General features: G+C 51.3%; 1 protein-coding gene across 1 annotated transcript in view; it reads right to left on the minus strand.

The window, feature by feature from the left end:
• Positions 1-20,119, minus strand: part of NXN (nucleoredoxin) — a 168,384-nt gene that overhangs the window by 3,154 nt on the left and 145,111 nt on the right. Inside the window, exons 6-7 of the mRNA XM_004483797.5 lie at positions 4,371-4,550; positions 2,592-2,716 (exon numbers count right to left, since the gene is read on the minus strand). Of these exons, the coding sequence (XP_004483854.1) occupies positions 2,592-2,716; positions 4,371-4,550 (305 nt within the window). The remainder of the gene's footprint in view (positions 1-2,591; positions 2,717-4,370; positions 4,551-20,119) is intronic.

The raw sequence follows: 20,119 nt of genomic DNA on the forward strand, positions 1-20,119 counted from the left end.
TCTCACAGCTGGCCATTTTAGAAATCAGTGCTCCCCAAACTGGTTGACTGCATTTATCTGGGAAGGAAGCTGACACTGGGTCATACTTCCTCAGCAGCTGTCCAGGTGAACTCCCCAAGTATCAGATGTCACTTTATTCAAATAAAAACGTAAACTCTGAAATCCAAAGACGAGAAAGGACCAGGAGGAAGATGGTGGCAAACGGCCTCTACACCCCACCTACAGATGGCTCTCTAGAAAACCCACATTCTAAACTGAACGAAAAACCCCGAGCTGCCCTGCAGGGAAAGGACTTGGTGGTATTCTTTGCCTTAAATGGCAGGAGGCATGAAAGATGAAAGTTATAGCTCATCAGTTTCTGGGACAAAAACATTCCTTTCTCAAAGGGCAAATCTTTAGGAAGGTCTTTGGTGATTTTTTTTTTTTGACCTCTCTTTCTGGAAACAGCATGTAATTCCCAGCGATGCTGGGTGATTCAACATCTCTGGCACTGTACACCCAGTTCAGGCCCTCCATATGGGTTAATAAAAACTCCTGATAAATAGAGGGGAGAAACCTGGACAAATACAGCATATCTAATTCCCACTAGGAGGGCCCTGCCAGCCAAGCACTACGCGGCACCTCCCTTCCCCCCTTACGCAAACCACAGGAGGGGGAATTTTAATGTCTCTGAAGGCCTTGGAATTTTAACGCCTGTTCAGCTTAGAATGGACAACTCCTGCCTGCCAGACGACATGAGATCCAGAGAGAAATAAGGGGCCCCCCAGCCCCGGATGTGCGGGATCAGGCTCCTGGGCTCAGAGAGACTGCGTCAGTGCCTGATGCTCCAGCTCCCTGTGCCCCCCCTTCCAAGTGGCCTTGCTTCCGGGCACGAGGACAGGGAACATGACCCAGAAAGCTGCCAAGGCCAGGAGCTCAGGTGAGGCAGACAGCAAGAACGGGGCAGCCAGGTGGGGCCTGGCACACGGGGTGACATGGGCTCTGCTGTCCAGCTGCCCTTGTATGACCTCCCGGCCCAGGTACCTTCCTCCTTTGCCAGCGCCTCACCCCTCAGAGCCTGAGCACACGGACAGAGGAGGAGGAGCACTGCTTCTGGAGACACACTGATTCCCACTCAGGCCTCTCTGCCGCCTACGTACTGTGTGACTCCAGCAAGTCACTCCTGAGTCTAGGTCTCCCCCGTAAGACAGATTTCAGGCTGCTCCCCACACTTGGGGCTGTCTGAGGTGCAAACAAGCCAGCCAGCACTTCCAGCCCAGCCTGAGCCTCACTTTCCTCACTGTGAAACCGACGCAGGATTAAGTCCGCGGCCTGGAGACAGGAGGATCACACGAGCTGCTGCAGGTGAAGCGCTGGGCACGGTGCCCGGCACACAGCAAACCCACAAAGGCCCCTTTTCAGCCACAATTGTAAAGCGGTCACTGAGCTCTCCAGTCTCTCGCCACCCCACCCCCCAAGCCCAGCCCCTTCTGTTCTGCACCCATCTTTTCTCTGAGCTGGTCTAAAGAGGTTAGAGTTTAATTCATTCAGAGCGGCCTCCGTTTGTGCTTTGTGTGAAGTGGGCTGCTGCGGCCCCGAGGCAGGGCCTTGTGAACCTGCTCTGTTCCCCTCAACCCCAGGGCTGCAGGGCGACTTCAGCTGCCTGCGAGGGGCCCAGCAGGGCTTCGCGAGGGGCGCCTATTGAAGTGATGAATGGGTGATTCAGGGTGTCCGTGGCGCTGCCTGGTCTTCCCCATGCCTCTCCTGGGAGCCAAGCACAGCGTGGAATAAAAGCACAGGGCTCAGAGCAACTGGAGGTCAAGGCGAGTGGCAGGAGGGCAGGGCGGCTTCCGAAAGTGTGCTTGTCCCTCAGGCTGAGGGAGGGGCGCCTGGCGGGTGGGGGCAGCAGTGGAGCATGCGTGGAGGATGACCCTGGGGGTGGGGAACGAGGTGTCGAGGCTGCGCGAGCCGCGGCCATTTTGCAGATTCGCTGTCTCCCAGATGAAGGCTGTGCCACATCCGGGGAGCCAGGCACCTTCCCCAGGTGGCTGCCCCACCAGGCCAGGAAGAGTCCCCGAGGCGTCCAGTGCAGCTGCAGGCCCCACGGGACAGGCGCTGGGTGCAAAGGCTAGGGAATGTCAGCCATTTCCAACCTCAGCGGTCTCGCGGGCCGGCTGGGTAACTGCAGGTCCGAGCCCCAGCCTCCAGCCAGGGTCCCCGTGTCGGTCCAAAACCACTGCGCAGGCAGGTGCAGCGCGACTAACCAAGCAGACATTTTGTAAGACGTCAAGGGCTGGTTCTGACCCAGCACCAAGATTGTAAGTGTTGATTACAATCTTTTGGCTGCCACGCTCCCCAAAGCAATGAGGGCCAGTGTGGGTGGGAAGCTTGCCAGGGAGGGCTCTGGTCTGGGAAGGTGTCCCAAGGCTGCTGGATGAGAATTGAGAAGAAAGCAGGGCGGGGAATGGTTTTCCACAATGAGATGAATGACACACCTGTTCGAGTGACAATGGCCTGTGGCTCCCCCAGAAGCACAGTCAACCTGGACCCCAAGACCTCTGGGCATCCCTGAGGGCAGTGTCTCTCACTCCCGACCCTCCCGCACCACTCACCTCCCCCGCCACGAAGAACAGCAGCGGGGCCTCCTCCTCTTTGGCTTTGTACTTGGCGATGATTTTCTCAGCTATGGGCTGGATCAGCTGCTTGGCTGCCTCGGACTCCCCATCATCTTCGGAATCTGTGATGGGAGAGAAAGGGAAAAAGACATGAAGAAACCTGGGCTTTTCAAAGAGCGCTGGGCTGTGGAAAAGTGGGTCTGAGCCGCCCGGCAGGGAAAAGAGCTTCGCTGGAGGCCACTGGCCCAAGAGGGTGGCACACCAAGGCGGGTCCACACGCGTGCTAGCAGGGCGTGCTCCACAGCGCCCCTGCACCAGGTCGCCAAGAACAGCTCGCTCGCCGAGTGGCACCGAGGTTCCTTTTCACTGAATTTACAAACCCGAGGTTCTCGGTTTTTCTCTCGATACAGAAAGGGAAGCCATGACCTTGGACCACAGACTTTCTAAGGCCAATGGCAGAGCTGAAGGTGAGGCAGTCAGGACCGTGCCCGGCCGTGGGGAGGCACCAAGGCTGCTGGGATGCCAACTGGCAGCCAGACCTGCTTGGGATGGGCTGGGCAGATGGCAGGAGAGGACGCCCGGCCAGGCTCCCCCGAGCCCTCTGCTCAGAATCTCTTGCCTCTAGTGAACAGCAGCACCGGAGCAGCCACACCTGGGTCCCAGGGCCCACTCCAAGGGAGAAGTGTAACTGCCAGCAAAAGCAACATCCCCACATGGCCAAACGGAGGAGAGGGCAGGTTCCAGCAGAGGAATTTCACCCCAAAATGTCAAACCGCCCGAGAGGCCTATGGGGTGTGGAGACACTCTGTAGGGCGTTAGTGTCCTGGTTCTCCCTAACCAGCTTTGTGATGCTCGGCAACTCGCTTCACCTCTCTGGGCCCCCATTTCCACACCTGCAGATGGCCAGTGAGGTTCGTGGTCGGCCCTGGTTTCAGAATTGTTTCCCACAGGCCCCAGGATGTGGGTGTGTGAACCCTGCAGCTCCCCAAGGCCACCACTCCCCAGGGGCCTTCGTCCCCGAGCACAGAACAGTTTGCCTGGGAACTCCCTTGGGTCTACATGTTGGCACCTGAAGGACCCCCAAACCAGACTTCCAGAGAACGGGGGTAGGATGCTGTGCCTACCTGCCCCGGGCCCCTACAGTGGAGCAGGCATGTCATCATCTCAGTGATGATCCTAGTACCCAAAATCATTTTGAGGTGAAGCAGCCCAGCAAGTCCCAAAGCAGAGGGTGAGGTGACCCTGGGCCAGCAGGTGCTCACTTTGCAAAAGGAGCCCGGGCCATCCCACTAGGCTGCAGGGAGCCTAGAATGGATGTTCCTGTGTCCTCGTGCCAAGGCTGGGCACAGCCACTCACGCCGCACCAGAGTGGGTGAGGCAGGATGGATGAAGAGGTGTGCTTGGCACAAAGGAAGGATGAGCCGGGGAAGCCCCTGGAGCAGCATGTGGCAGCTCAGAAGACCAGCAGAGCAGCCTGGGGGAGCGCATGGGGGACCAGCCTCCCCACCCCCAACAAGGGGGCTGCGGGCATCCCCCTGGCCTGACCTCTTCTTCCCAGCTGGCAGTTGGGGAAGGAAGAAAGTGCGCGCAGTGCAGCTCCCAGGACACCTCCCGTGGGGGCACCATGAATAAATCATTGGGGTCAAAAGCAAGGCTGCTGGGGAGAGACAAAGGACTGGCTCCACACTGTTAGTGACAGAAAGCAGCTGTAGGGACAGACACCTCCCAAGTGAGGTCTGTCCCACCCGCCCCCCGGGGCCCCTCTGAGCGTCCTACCCACAAAAAGGACGAGGCAGGGGCCCTCGTTGAGCTGCACGGCGTTGGAGTCGGAGAGCTCCAGCACGGGCTTGGGGTGCCACGGGAACTCCCTGCAGTCCTCGTCGTTGAGCACTTCCACCCGCCCCTGCCGCGTGATCACCTCCCCCTGCGGGTCCAGCACGATGAGGGTGGGGATGCCTGCAAGAGAGGGAGAGCGCTGGGGAGCAGCCCGCGGAGGGCAGGCCCCACCTCCAGACGGGCATGGAGCCAGCACATGATGCGGTGTCACGGGCAGGCGTCCAGGCTCGGCCACTGAACAGCACGTCACCTGCTTGGGCCTCAGTATTCTCAGCTGCAAACTGGTAAATGTTTTGGAGTCCTTACCTGAGTCTGCTATATAAAGAGCAAACAGGATCAGGCATTTAAAAAACTTAGCACCAGGTCTTGGCTCAGAGAAGCACTCAATCAACACTGGCTATGGCTATTATCAGGCATCCTGAAGAGATCCCCAAGGAAAAGGGAACCCGCCCCATCTGTAGGGCGTCTCACACCTAAGGCAGCGGATCTAAAGAGGCACAGACACACAGGCCAGCACAAACCCCTCACACAGGCACAAGGGCCCACGAGGAGCAACTGGGGTCCTGGACGGGGAGGAGCCCTGCGCTGGGGCTGCAGCAGGGAGAGGACAGCCGGCCGCCAGCAGGGGGAGCCACACGGGCCTTTTTGCAGCCCCCACCCTCACTCCTCAGTCCCAGCCCTGCTGCCTGGGGAGGTTCTAATAGCCCTCTGAGGTGGGTAGTGAACTCCTCCCCACCCCCAGCATCCCAAGAAATTCAATATAAGGCACCCAGCGAGCCACACCCCCGGAGTTGCAAATGAAAAATCAGAGCAAACCCCACCTTGGATTATAGTCTCGTCAGCTATTCTCCACCCCTGCCATCTGCGCCCCCTCCAGCCAGAGCCCCGCCCACCAGCCCCAGCCTGCCTTTGGGTCCTGCCTTTGGGGACACTTGTTCCCTGGCAAGCAGCTGGTCCCCTCCCCCAGCCCCCAAGCCAAGCCCCTTCCAGATGCTGCTCCTCCTGGAACTGACCAGAGCTTGAATTTTATATGGGCCAATGAAAGCCAGAGCAATTTAATATTTATAGATTGCTAAATCGCTCAGTTGGTAATTTGCTCCACTGACATTTTATTTCTCCGTGGGGGCGGTGGGGGGATGTCGAGGTATAAGAACTTGGATTCTGGTGTTCTGTAACCTGCTGTGGCAGTGGGCACAGCGGGCATGGTGGTCGTGGACCTGTCTTCAAAAGGAATAAAGTAATCCAGTATGTTCCCACCTATTAGAAGAAGTGGCCTGACATGTTAGGGAACAGGTCCAGAGAGATGGGCTCCCGAGGACTGCCATTCCCACCTGCTACGCACACACTGCCGATATACCCAGGGGGCTTTTGAGATGTGATTGGTGCTGTACTCAGGGACCCCTGAGAAGTTATGTGCCGAGATCACAGGAGACCCCGGCGTTTCCAGCCTGTTCTAACAGCTGCGTTTTATCCCGGAGGTCCGGGGCCCACATCAGGTGTGTTCCCATCCCCGAGGATCTGGAGCTAGACTTCAGTCGGCAGCCTGAGGGAGGCTGGGGCTGGGGGCCCACCACGGGGCCAGCCAGTTAGAGGGTGTCCCCCACCCTGCTGCTCCCCAGTCTGGAAAGGGTTTTGGCAGAGTACTTTAATCAGATAGTTGGTGTGTTTCTGGAACTGGGCGATTACGACCGTTAAGTTAAAGCAGAGCTCTCCCGCTGCTCGGATTAGGTGTAAGCAGCAGGCCTGCGTGCAGCCGGGACTCCGGAGGCCGAGCGGGATGTGGAAGACAAGCGGGCATGCAGTCCAGAGAAGGGAAGAAAAGTAAAATGCAAAAGAAATGCAGCTCGACAACCAGCAAGATGGCAGTGGACTAAGGAGCTCCTAGAGTCAGCTCCTGCTACAAGGCAGTTAAGCAAACACCCAGAGCTCTCTGGAGCTAGCTGAAGCACCTGGTTTGAGGGCTCCAGGATACCAGAAAAGCAACCTGCAACATCCTTGAAGGAATGGCAGGAAGAAACTGCCCATCTGCAGAGAAGACTTGTAAACAGAGTGCTGCACACCCCAGAGGCCAGTGCCCATCATCCACTTGAGGCGCAAACTGCCCCAGGAGCTGTTCAGTGGCTGGAATTGAAAACTCCACTTCCCAAAAGCCAGAGAGGAAGAGACAGCTAGGCACCTACTTCAGCCGGCTAAAGCATAATCCTGAGAACAGCTAAAGTTTGAGCCTGTCCAAGTCAGAAAGAGGTTGGGAGCCACCATCTTAACTCCATGCCTGGCATGAGAGAAGTGGGGCGGACTGAAAATCCCAGTGCTGGTGGGGACCAGCTTCTTTCCAACCAGATGCGATTGCAGCTCTAGCCTAGGCCCCAGTACCACCTCCAGCAGGGAGGAAGCTGAGGGGACTTGCTCCAGCCTCTCTGGGAAAATACAGGCCACGCTGCAGAGGTGGGCGATTATCCTACCTTGGCAGTGCAAGCTGCCCCTCGAGCTATTCTGTGGCTGGAAATGGAAGCTCCATTTACCTAAAACGGGAGGAGGAGATAGTTGGCCACCAACTTCAGTTACTGATCAATAGATTTGGCTGACTAAGGTATAACTTTAGGAACAGGGAGAGTGTGAATCTGCCCAAGTCAGAAAGAGGCTGGTGGCCACCATTTTGACTCTGCCCCCAGCATGAGGGGAAGCCCACCTGACCAAAAATCACAGTGACAGTACTGGTTTCTTTCACCCAGATGGGCCTGCAGCCCTAGACTCTGTCTAGACTTCAGCCCCGCCTCTGGCAGGGAGGAGGCTGGTGGGCCCTGTATCAGCCTATCCAGGTAAATGCAGGTACCTTTGGCTGGCACAGACTGAATAATTGGAAGTCTACTGGAGCAACTGCAGTCCTCTTGGACCCACACTGCATAGAATGCTGCCCACATCTGCAGCTCCATCCCCGCCCCAGGCAGGGGAGAGGTGGGCATGATGCTTCATCAGTCTCTCTGGGCAACTACAGTCTAGGCCTGCACAACTTGGATTATTCCACACAGCTGTGACTCTGTCCCTACCCCTGGCAAAGGAGAAAGTTGAGAGAAGCCTCAAAGGTCCCTGGGGCAATGAGGGAAGCTTGAGCCCCCACAGCTTACAGCACCATCTATATCTGTGGCTCCTACTGCACAACCAGCAAGGGAGAAAGGGCAAGAAAGCCCTAAACTAGAGAGAAAAACTGCACCCAAAATAAATACGTAAGCCAGATGCCAAGACACCAACAAAAAATTATAATCCACACCAAGAAACAGGAAGATATGGCCCAGTTAAATGAACAAGGTAAGCCTCCAGATGACATAAAGGAGTTGAGACAACTAATCATAGATGTTCAAACAAATCCCCTTAATAAATTCAATGAGATGGCTAAAGAGATTAAAGATATTAAGAAGATACTGGACGAGCACAAAGAAGAATTTGAAAACATACATAGAAAAATAGCAGCTCTTATGGGAATGAAAGTTACAATAAATGAAATTTTAAAAAACATTGGAATCATATAATAACAGATTTGCAGAAGGAGAAGAAACAATTGGTGAGCTTGAAGAAGTGGCCTCTGAAAGTGAACATACAAAAGAATAGATAAAAGAATGGAAAAAATTGAAGCAGGTCTCAGGGAACTAAATGACAGTGAAGACATGCAAACATACATGTGATATGTGACCCAGAAGAAGAGAAGGGAAAGGGGCAGCAGGAATATTTGAAGAAATAATGGTAGAAAATTTCCCAACTCTATTGAGTTGTCCATGTCCAAGAAGCATGATATACTCCCATCTGAAAAAATCCAAATAGACAAACTCTGAGACACATACTAATCAGAATGTCAAATGCCAAAGACAAAGAGAGAATTCTGAGAGCAGCAAGAGAAGAGCAATGCATAACATATAAGGGATAGCCAATAAGATTAAGTGCTGATTTCTCACCAGAAACCATGGAGGCAAGAAAACAGTGGTATGATATATTTAAGATACTACAAAGGAAAAACTGCCAACCAAGAATCTTATATCAAGCAAGACTGTCTTTCAAAAATGAGGGCAAGATTAGAATATTCACCGATAAACAGAAACTGAGGGAATTTCTAACCAAGAGACCAGATTTTCAGGAAATACTGAAGGTTATGCTAGAGTCTGAAACAAAAAGAGAGGAGAGACCTGGAAGAGTCTAGAAATGAAGATTATATCAATAGAAGTAACTAAAAGTGCCAAAAGAGTGCTGAAAATAAAATATGACAGATAAAACTCAAATAAGAATAAACTTAACCAATGATGTAAAGTACTTGTATTCAGAAAACTGCAACTCAATGTTAAAAAAAATCAAAAAAGGTCTAAATAACTAGAAGAGCATTCCATGCTCATGGATTGGAAGACTAGATATCATTAAGATGCCAATTCTGGGAAGCGGACTTGGCCCAGTGGATAGGGCATCCTCCTACCACATGGGAGGTCAGCGGTTCAAACCCCGGGTCTCCATGACCCGTTTGGAGCTGGCCCATATGCAGTGCTGATGCACGCAAGGAGTGCCCTGCCACTCAGGGGTGTCCCCCGCGTAGGGGAGCCCCACACGCAAGGAGTGCAAGCCACCCAGCACGAAAGAAAATGCAGCCTGCCCAAGAATGGTGCCACACACACGGAGAGCTGACACATGATGACGCAACAAAAAGAAACACAGATTCCCGGTGCTGCTGATAAGGATAGAAGCGGTCACAGAAGAACACACAGCGAATGGACACAGAGCAGACAACTGTGGGGGGGTGGAGGGGAAAGGAGAAAATAAATAAAAAATAAATCTTTAAAAAAAAAAAAAGATGTCAATTCTACCCAAACTGATATACAGATTCAATGCAAACCTGATAAAAATCCCACCAGCATAATTTTTATTGAAAACATGATCATCAAATTTATTTGGAAGGGTAAGGAGTCTTGAATAGACAGAAACATCTTAAAAAGGAAAAGCAAACCCTCATCTCCAGACTTTAAATCATATTACCTAGCTATAGTGGTAAAAACAGCATGGTACTGGCATGAAGACAGACACATAGACCAAGGGAACCAAATTTATGGTTCAGAAACAGACTCTCACAAGTGATTTTTGACTTGCCTGTCAAATGCACAGTGTTTGGGCAGAACAGTCCATTCAACAAATGATGCTGAAAGAACTGGATATCCACAGCCAAAAGAAGGAAAGAGGACTCCTACCTCACACTTTATGCAAAAATTAACTCAAAATGATCAAAAACCTAAAAATAAAAGCAAGAACCATAAAACTTCTAGAAGAAATTGTAGGAAAATATCTTCAAGCCCTAGTGGTAGGTGGCAGATTCTTAAGGTAGGTAAGAGGAGGACTAAGACGGACTACTGATGTTTAATATATGTAGAAGTTTTAATTAGCTTTCTTGTAAAAGGGAAATGAATAGAGTGGATGGTAACACATAGTAACAACTGGTTTATAAATGGGGATGTGGCTGAAAACTGTAGTCTAGGGATGTAAATGCCAATTGACAGAATGCTAGAGAATAATCTAGGAACTGAATAGCACAGTAAACCAAGAGGTAGATGAGACTTGTGATTGAAGGTACAGATGCAAGAGTGTCCTTTGTGAGCTAAAGCAGATGTGCATCACTACTGCGGGGTGGTGGGAGTGTGGAGAAGCATGGGAAAAATCCAGCTGGAGTGACCTCTGGACTGTGGTTGGCAGTGACGGTGTGGTATTCTCGTATGCCAGGGGTGTGCTATGCGGATAACGGGGCAGTGTGGAAAGTGTGTGCCAGATGTGTGTAACAATCAGATGATATTACCTTACTTGTAACAAATGTTCCGCCACGGTGTGGTGTGTTGATGGAGGAGTGTTATTTGGGAGTTCTGCACATGTGCATGATTGTTTTATAAGTTTACAACTTCTGTCGTAAAAAGTATATTTAAAAAATAATAGTGGGGTGGGTAGGGGGAAAAGTGCACCAAATGTAAGATAAGGACTATAATTAGTAGTAAGATTTTGACACTATCCTTTCATAATTTATATCAGGGGCCTTCTTGGTCACCATGGCCGCGGCCTCTCTCGGGGCTACACTCACATAGGCCAGGACGCAGGAGCCTCCAGCTGGCTGCTCACGTCCTCAGCTGATTCCACCAAGGGACGGTTCCCACCTCGGTGCCTCTGTCTTCCCTCCCTCTCCCCTGGCTCCTCGAAAGCAAAGTCCCCTCTTGTATTCGGTGCTTCGAACACCAGACCCAGGGCCTAAGACACCAGGGCACATAGAGGCCCGCAGGGCTGTGACTCAGGGGCATAAGCAGAGAGCAGCTCAGTTAAGGAAATAAGCAGTCAGACTCCCACCCTGAGAAGCCAAAAGGCAGAAGTACCTTGCTCTGGTGAGATAAACAGAAACCCCCACTTTGCACTAGAAAAAGTTAGCTGAAGAGACAGAACACAGAGGCAACGCTGGCGTCGCAGCGAGAGCTGCCACGGGCTTGTGGTCGAGGAGGGATGTCTGTGCAGCGTGGGCTGGTGATCTTTTCCTTGTACCTCCCCAAGCTTGACCGCTGGGCTGGGAACACATGCTCCTATTCTAGGGAGAGCGTCAGCCCCTGCTCCACCTGGTCCCTGCCCGGGGAGCTGGGCTGGGCCACAAGCGATGCCCAAGATTCCCGTTCACCGTCTCCCTCAAAACCTCCAGAAGGAAGACCAAAGCCTAAGAAGCCAGCTCCAAGCTTCCTCTCTCTGGGACAGACCCGCTGGGGAGTATTTGAAATCCTCCAAACACGCAGGCTGAGGCTGCCCACACTGCGTTTGGCAGGAGGTGGGGCCCTGGGGCAGACAAGTCTAGTTGTGCAGGCCCTGGGAGAGGAAGAAGGCACGGGGCAGAGCTTTCTCCGCGTATATCTGGAGCATGAGCTGGAGGCACTGGGAATAACTACCCCAGAGAAAGCTGGAGGTTGGGAGGAGAAATGGGAGCAAATGCAGACCTTGAACAGGAGGGGCAGGTTAGCGCATGGGCAGGGCAGGGTACCATGCACTCGTGAATGGTCGTTATGAAGACTGCAGCAGCATGGGAGAGGTCTGGATAGACTGCCGAGTGAAAGATGCAGAAGACACAGCATTAGGTGGATGACGATTACAACTACGTGAAAGTATGCAGGTGCGTGCACAGAGACCAAAAGGCGCTCAGAAAAGTGAAAACAGTTGTGCGGGTAAGGCAGGAATGTGGGTGACATATATATTTGCATTTTCTGAAATGGTGCTATAGTAAGTCTATTAACATAAAATCGAGTGAGAACTGAAGAGCGGTAGAGGCGGGGTGGGAAGGACAGATTCAAACCATGACCTTGGCCGAGTCAGCTGCCAGGTTCTGCTCCCCTGGATCCCTCTTCTTTCCCTCCTCCTCCTCCTCGCTTCCCCAAAACATTCCCTTGTTGAGAGGAGGGAAGAAGGCAGCTGGCTGGGGCGGTGAAGCTCAGAGAAACCCAAGAGAGGCCAAAGGGATGGGCTGGGCCTCCTTGGACCTGCTCGGGCAGGTGCCTGTGGCAGGACGCATACACGGAGGCATGGAAACACCTAAAGATCCACAACGGTGGGGACAGGAAAGCCGGCATGGTCACACGATGAAACACTTCTCAGCACTGGAAAGAAATGAACTAGATACAAATAGCAACATGGATAAATCTCAAAAACATAACGTTAAGTGGAAAAACAAGTTGCAGAATATTACAGCACATCAGCGTCTAAAAAACACACATAGCTATACTACATGTATTATTCATGGATTCACAGATACACGCAGTGAGAGTACAAAACCAGATATGAGGTATGCATTAAATTGATGGCAGCGTGTCCCCCTGGGAAGCGGGGAGGAGAAAGGCACTGCAGGCGAGTAAAAGGAACCGCATCTTTGTCTACAATGCTCCCATTCTTTTTTGTTTTAAAAAACCTGAAGTAAAAATGTCAGCTCTGGGGGGTGGCCACAAGGATACCTGCTTCATTATTTTCTGTCCTGTCCTGATTTTCTTTTTTATGTTCTTGAAACAAAACGAAACACAAACAAAACCCCACCAGCGCCGCTCAGCTGGTCGCACGGAGCCCCCGGCCGAGGTGCCCCGGCGGGCAGGGCCAGCCCCGCGGCCTGCATGGCCCTCAATGCTGAGGCTGCTCTACACAAAAGCACCAGAATCGGGCCCTTGCCCTCTACAGACTGAAAAATACAATCTCCAAATGTTTCGTTTTTATATAATAAATAGCTTCTGTCCCAGTTCTTAGAAGGGACAAGGAAGAAGGTCAAGTAAGGGAAAGAGAGCAGAGAAAGGGGGGAAAATGGGAGAGGAAGCAAGGAAAACCGGGAGAAGAAAAGCAGAAGGATAAGGAAGGAACAAAAGAGAAACCAGAAACCAGAAGAGAAGTGGCTCAGAAGAGCAAGCTGCCCCTGAGCGGCCCAGCCCCCGGCCCCCAGTAGCTTTCCTCCCCAGCTCCAGACCCCTTGCCCTACGTGTCACCCCCCTAAACGCTGGGGGCGGGGAGGTGAGGAATGAAACCAGCTAGGGCCCTTAAACGAGAAGGGGCTCTAAGCCTCCCTGCACAGAACACCGAGTTCTCAGACAGCCGAGGATTAGGGAGACAATTGCTAATGGGATTTGCCTTTGGCCAAGTATGTCTAAAGGGTTTCCTAAGACAGGCCTTTTAAACAATTTATAAGGCTGCAAATTCCCCAGTCTGCCTACAGCGCTGGGCGTCTGGAGGGAGGTGGGAGTGCAGGGGCCTAGACCCCCGCCACTCCCCTCCCAAGACAAAGAAAGTGGGAGGAGGCCAAACGCCAGCTCTCGTCACCCTCGTGTCCTGGTGAGCCCCGGAGGCCCCGGGCACCCGCTGGTTCTCACCGACCCGGCCGCAGCCAGGCACCCAAAGTAAACTGCTGTCCACGCAGCTAGGCACCCGAAGTAAACTGCTGTCCACACAGCCAGGCACCCGAAGTAAACTGCTGTCCACGCAGCCAGGCACCCGAAGTAAACTGCTGTCCATGCAGCCAGGCACCCGAAGTAAACTGCTGTCCACGCAGCTAGGCACCCGAAGTAAACTGCTGTCCACCCCGCACTTCATCAGCCCAGCTTTCCATCCTTCTAGGTGCTTAGGCAAAAAAAACTTGGAGTCACCCCTGACTCTTCTTTTTTTCCCCACACGCACCTCCAATGTCTCTGCAAATCCTAAGGTCTACCTTCAAACTACCCCCAGAATCAACCCCTTCTCACCACCCCACCACCTACCATGGGTTATCACGACAGCGTCCTAACTGGCCCCTCTGCTTCCACCCCTGCACCCCAGTCCATTCACAATACAGCAGCCACCTCAACGTAAATCAGACCACGTGACTCCATCAGTGATGTCCCATTTCAGGGTAAAAGCCAGAGTCGTACGAAGGCCCTGTGTGGCTGGGCCCCAGTAAGTGACCTGCAAGGCGGGAGCGGGGACAGAGGCCAGGGGATGGGTGCTGGGCTGCCGAGGCCACCCAAACGACGGCCGCGAGCTGAGGGCGCAGGCTCCCGCTTCCCGCAGGGCGTGACCAGCACGGAGCCCGGGGCTGAGGCCTGGCCAGTGTGTGCTCAGTGGGCCCACCAGAAACATCAGTGGACAACCCGCCTCTGGCGTTTCTCTTCTCTAGCTTAAATGTCACAACTGCACTGATTTCCCATTATTCCTGAATCACAGCTTTCAGGGGAGTGGGCGTAGCTCAGTGGGCTGAGCGCCTGCTTTGCCCGTACGAGTTCCTGGGTTCAATCCTTGGTAACTCCTAAAGGGTCAAGTCCAAGGACCTCAACACGGTGCTCCAGGCCCTCTATGCTGCGGCATCATCAGCCTCATGGCCCGCTCTGCCCTATAGCATACCACGGGCATTCCTGCTCTGGCCTTCACTCCAGAATGCCCCAATCCCTCTATCCAATCCCACCCATTCTGTAAGGCTCCACTCCTGAGCCACCTCCTCCAGGAAGCCTTCCTGGTTCCACAGCTCTGGAACAGAGTATCCTCTGAACTCAGCGATTGTCTGGCCCTGCATGGCATGCTGCCTTGAGATGGATCCTGTGTTGCTCTTTTGCACTCTTGTCTCACCTTTAGTATCTCTTTGGTTTAACAGGGGCTGGAGGCCGGAATCAAGGCTAGCAGGCAATGTCTAGCAGAAGTGAGTCTAACTGGCAAAAATGAGTCCTGAGGCTTAGTCCAAGAGGTCAGTGATCAGCTAAGCTCAAAACGCTGGCTCAAAACACTGTGCCAGGGGAAGCAGTTGTTGCTCAACTGATAGAGCGTCCGCCTACCACATGGAGGGTCCAGGGTTCAAACCCAGGGCCTCCTGACCTGGCCCATGCGCAGTGCTGATGCACGCAAGGAATGCCGTGCGATGCAGGGGTGTCCCCCGTGTAGGGGAGCCCCACACACAAGGAGTGCACCCCGTAAGGAGAGCCGCCCTGTGAAAAAAAAAACGCAGCCAGCCCAGGAGTGGCGCTGAACACATGAAGAGCTGATGCAGCAGGATGACGCAACAAAAAAGCGACAGTTTCCCGGTCCCACGTGACAAGAATACAAGCGGACACAGAAGAACACACAGCGAATGGACACAGAGAGCAGACAATGGGGTGGGGGGAGAAATAAATAAAATTAATCTTTAAAAAACCGAAACAAAAAAACCCACTGTGCCAGGAAGAAGTTGGGAACAAGAGAATGAGGAAGCACCAGCCGGGTACCCAAGTCGAGAGAGACGAGGACAGAGGTTGGGGGAGGGTGCACCATCACACCTGGAGGCGAGGAAGAGCAGGCCAGGCAGGTGCAGGGCGGGCCCCAGTGAGCGCCCCGGGCTGGGCCCCGGATGAATGCCATTCTTTTCGTGTGGCTTGCCTGCCTGGCTGCTGCCTTCCCGCACACGGGCACTCTGATCAGCCTTCTGAGCCTCGACTGAGGCTCCCTGAAGTCGGGGACCACATGTATATGCTTCCCGTCCCCATACGCCAGGGCCATAAGAGGTTACGCCAAATGAACGCGTCTGAAAACTCTTAATTCTCCTCCCTCTCAGTTGTGGTCACCCAGTCTCCAGCTGCCTGGGCCACACCTAACAACTGCAGCATCTAGGTCTGTAATATTTCCATGTTTACAACTGGAGAAGCAGAAAGCAGATCTTCTCTATGCCCTCTAAAGGCAGACAAAAAACCTCCAATTTAACTTTTGTACCCTACCTAAGGTATCTTCTAGCCTTAGCAGTGGGTGTCCGAAGACCGTGTTGAACCTTGAAGTTTTCTTTTCTTTTTTAATTATCTTTTTTTTTTTTTGAGGTACCTGGGCTGGGGATTGAACCCAGGACGTCGTATGTGGGAAGTCAGCGCTCAATCACTGGGCCACACTGGCTCCTCTGAGTTCGTTTTTTCATTTGTTTGCTTGTTGTTTGTTTGTTTTTTACTTTAGGAGGCACCGGGGACCGAACCCAGGACCTCCCATGTGGGAAGCAGGCGCTCAACAGCTTCCCTCCCGTGACGTTTTCCTGATCTTTCCTTAAGGGATTTGCTGTTCTTTGTCTCCCAAGGGGCCTCAGAAGCAGCTCACAGAGTGCAGTGGGACACAGGCACTACCCCCAAACTGGCCCTGCATTATAAACAATGTCCTGTGGTAATTTATTATTCTCAGGTGGCTGCAGGATCTTAGCACTGACCACCAAGAATACCATATCCTGACCCACACGCCCGAGATGGGCAACTCTATGCCTTGGAGAGGAAAAGATCCTGCTCCCCTGACAATGTGGTGCTCTAAAAGGAAACGCCTCCACACGGAGGAGCCCCCTCGCCAAGCACAGCTCCAGGTTCCCCTTGCGGGAACCAAAGGGAACCAGGGTCAGCCTCACACAAAATGACGTTTACTTAACCCACACTTTTTAGTTCCTCAAGATGCCATCATACTCCTCTCTTCAGTCATTTCTCTCTGTAAATATCATGCACACTCAAAGCCAACATTGGACTGCCCTTCTAACCTCTCATCCCCCCTCCCCACACCCCCCCCGCGCCCGGCGCAGAGCACTGAGTGGTTAACTGAAGCTCCAGAAATCAAATCCTATGCATTTAAAATCCACTCCAACTACTTCTTTCCAAAAAGGATTTGAGGCGGCTTAAAAATGTGTGATAAAACTCAATAAAAAATACATGAAAATAACACCCTTAAGGAAAAACAAGGAAGAAAGAGAAAATGAAGCTGGGGTCAAGGTCATGCACAGAAAGAGTAAGTTTTGCAAAACTGCTAAAGGTACTTAAAAATTCAGCTCTGAGTTTTCTAGTTGCCAATGCAAAGAAAGAACTGTAATCTGGAATTAAATTTTTAAAATAAATAAATCAACCCACCACCTGCTCAGAAGCAGCTCAGCTTTTGCTTGGCACTACTGGATAACTTCCTGCGAATAAATTCCTAAAAGTGGGATTTCTAAGTTAAGAGTTTTATAGATTTTTCAAGGCCTCCAATACTGCCAAACTGCGCTCCAGGAAGTTGTCCTGATTTACACTCTTACTAACAGTCTGGTTTCTTCCCCACACTGGGTATTACTATTTGGGGATGAGGGGTGCCTTTGCAAATATGATAGATCAATTTCAGAGTTTTTATCCATAAATCGACAAGGTAAATTACGTTGAATATTCTTCGTACTGACAATATATGCTTTTTGGTGATTGCCTGCTCATATCTTGTACATATTTTCTACTAAATTGTGTTTCTCTCTCTCTTTTTTAACCCATGTCTGGGGAGAGCTCTTTTCCTACAAAGGATATTTATTCTTGGCCTTGCATATTGTTAATATTGCTGGTTGCCTTTAAGTTTTTTTGACACCCAAAAGTTTATCCTTCTTTAGGTAGGAAAATGATATTTTTTTCCTTCTATTTTTCTAAAGTTACTTAGTCAACGAATAGTGACTAAGTGCTTACTCTCTGTCTAACACTGTGCTGGGTGACTTGACCCCAGCTCCAAAGGAGCTCACAGTCTAGTGAGAAAGACAGAAGAAAATAAATAAAGCAATACATTACTGGGGTAAAATCAAGTGTGCCAAGGGCTATAAAGAAATCTATCAACACTAACGATGAACTCATACTTTCTGAGTGCATACAATGTGTCAAGCACTTGGGTTAAGCACTGCATCTATACAAACCCTTCATCCTTGCAAACATCCTATGAAATTGAAACTTCCCAATTTTTCTGAGGAAATGAAGCCTTGAGAGGTTAAGTACCTGGCTAAGGTCCTTCGCGGTGCGTAGCGGGGCCCGCCTCATCCCAGCACTCACTGGCAAGGCCTCACACACCAGAAGAAAGACACCTTGTGCTGTCTAGACCCCGGCCCTACCCGGCCTGGTAGTGCCTCACCTGTAGCCCCGCAGAGGGCTCTCGTCACAACCCAGAAACAGGCTGCGGAACACGTGCACCTGCTGGGCAGAACCTCTTTCTGATGCACGCTTACTATGAGACTGTCACATATCCTCTAAGAGAGAAACAGAGGTGAGCGGATGTGGCTCAAGTGGTTGAGCGCCTGCTTCCCACTTGGGAGGTCCCAGGTTTGGTTCCCGGTGCCTCCTAAAAACAAACAGCAAACAAATGAAAAAACCAACTCAGGGGAGTTGATGGGGCTCAGTGGTTGAGCGCTGGCTTCCCACATACGAGGTCCTGGGTTTAATCCCCAGACCCGGTACCTCAAAAAATAAAAAACAAAAAATAAACAGAGCCACTTCTGGGGTGCAAACCTGTATCCCATAGGCAGGAAGGACAAGATATAACCCCATGCATTTTTTTAAAAAAGCACAAAAAGGACCAAGAAAAAGAATGAAAATCCTCCAGCCCTTTCTTGTCCTTGTTGTACTCTTGAAGGAAGAAGACCCTTGTTCTCCCAGGGGCCAGGTCTGCTCCGTGCCCTCCCACCTCCTTCCCCACAGCACTCATCGGCAGGGCCTCTGCAATGCCGCGGTTCCCGCCAGGAGTGCTCTTTCCTCCCCATCTCTTATTTAATCAACTCCTCCTCAGTTGCCAGACCTCAGTCTGAGCGTGGCATTCTTAGCTTTCTTTGCTCCCCACAACTAGGCTGCCTCTCCCTATTATAGGTCCCCCCAAATCCAGCTCTTGCAGACACATCTCCTGCAGACACTCATCCGCTGCAACTTGTATTTATTTGTTTATCTGGCTAAGTTAAGTGAGTCTCCCTTTTAGGATTATGAGAAGCCCCAGGTCAGGGTATATAGGTGCTTTTACTCAAGACTGTATCCCCTGTGCCTAGGAGAATGCAATAGTGAATACTCCACATTATTCGGTAAATACCTGTTGAATGAGTGAATAAGTGAACTAAGAGACATGAAGTCTTATCTCTGTGAAGAGGCAAGTCAACCCTCTGTTCAGTACTACCGGTCATTTTGATGCTTATCTCCAGAAATACTGCCCATACCCTAAGGCACACGTGTTAAGACTCCCTGCAAGCACAGTGCTTGAGAAAATAAGCCAGTGACACCTCCTTCAAATTACCCAATTCGGAACCTTTCCTTTTGGTCTGATAAGCACTGTCATGTCATTATTAACAGACCTACTACCACTCAAAGTGGGGCCCTGGAAGCAGCAGCCTCTCTCTCACCTGGGAGCTTGTCGGAAATGCAGGGTCTGAGACGCACTCAGACCTACAGAATCTGAACCTGCATTTTAGTGATTCACAGGTACACTGGGCTGGAGAAGTGCTGAGTTCAAATTAAACATTAACTTTTTTGAAACTTTAGTTCCAAATAAAGCTATATATTTACCCTCAACAGTGAAGAAAAAGGCTACAGAACCTGATGAGTTCCCTCCCAAAAGCGTTTGTGGAAATTGTGGGTAAATATGGTTTGTCTTTTTTTTCACTCCCTGTAACACACAGAGCAATGTAAACCCAGATCTTAGTTCCTTCTATCTGGGACTGGCGAGGATCTGAGTTTAACTCTTACACAGGCCAGTTTTCACTAGGGGAAAAAACCTGACTGGGCAGAGCTGGTGTAACTCAATGGTTGAGCGCCTGCTTCACACGGACAAGGTTCCAAGTTCAATCCCCAGTACCTCCTAAAAAAAACAAAAAGAAAGATGGTCAACCATCACACCAGGGAACCGAGAGTGCCTACAACTGCAAGCAGGAGAATCACATCCATCAGCCATGTGGGATCTAAGCACCCCCTCAATTTAGAGGTGGAATAGATATCACCAACCCAGGGTCCACAGGATGGAAGAATAAAATATGGATTAGAGTGGACTTAACTGGTATTGACTCTAGCAATGGAAAAAAAATTTATCATTGATGTGAAGACAGTGGCTACAGGAGTTGCTGAGGGCAGGGAAAAGGAAGAAGAGATATGATGTGGGGGCATTTTCGGGACTTGGAGTTGTCCTGAATGATATTGCAGGGACAGATGCTGGACATTATATATCCTGCCATAACCCACTGAATGGACTGGGGGAGAGTGTATACTACAACATAAACTCTAACCCATGCCATGCAGCAGTGCTCCAAAATGTATTCACCAAATGAAATGAATGTGCCACAATGATGAAAGAGGTTGTTGATGTGGGAGGAGTGGGGGGTGAATTGGGGAGTATATGGGAACCTCTTATATTTTTTAATGTAACATTTTTTTATGATCTATGTATCTTTTAAAAAAAAAGACAAATAA

The sequence above is a fragment of the Dasypus novemcinctus genome, chromosome 21 (genome assembly GCF_030445035.2).
Source record: "Dasypus novemcinctus isolate mDasNov1 chromosome 21, mDasNov1.1.hap2, whole genome shotgun sequence".
Taxonomy (NCBI): Eukaryota; Metazoa; Chordata; class Mammalia; order Cingulata; family Dasypodidae; genus Dasypus; species Dasypus novemcinctus.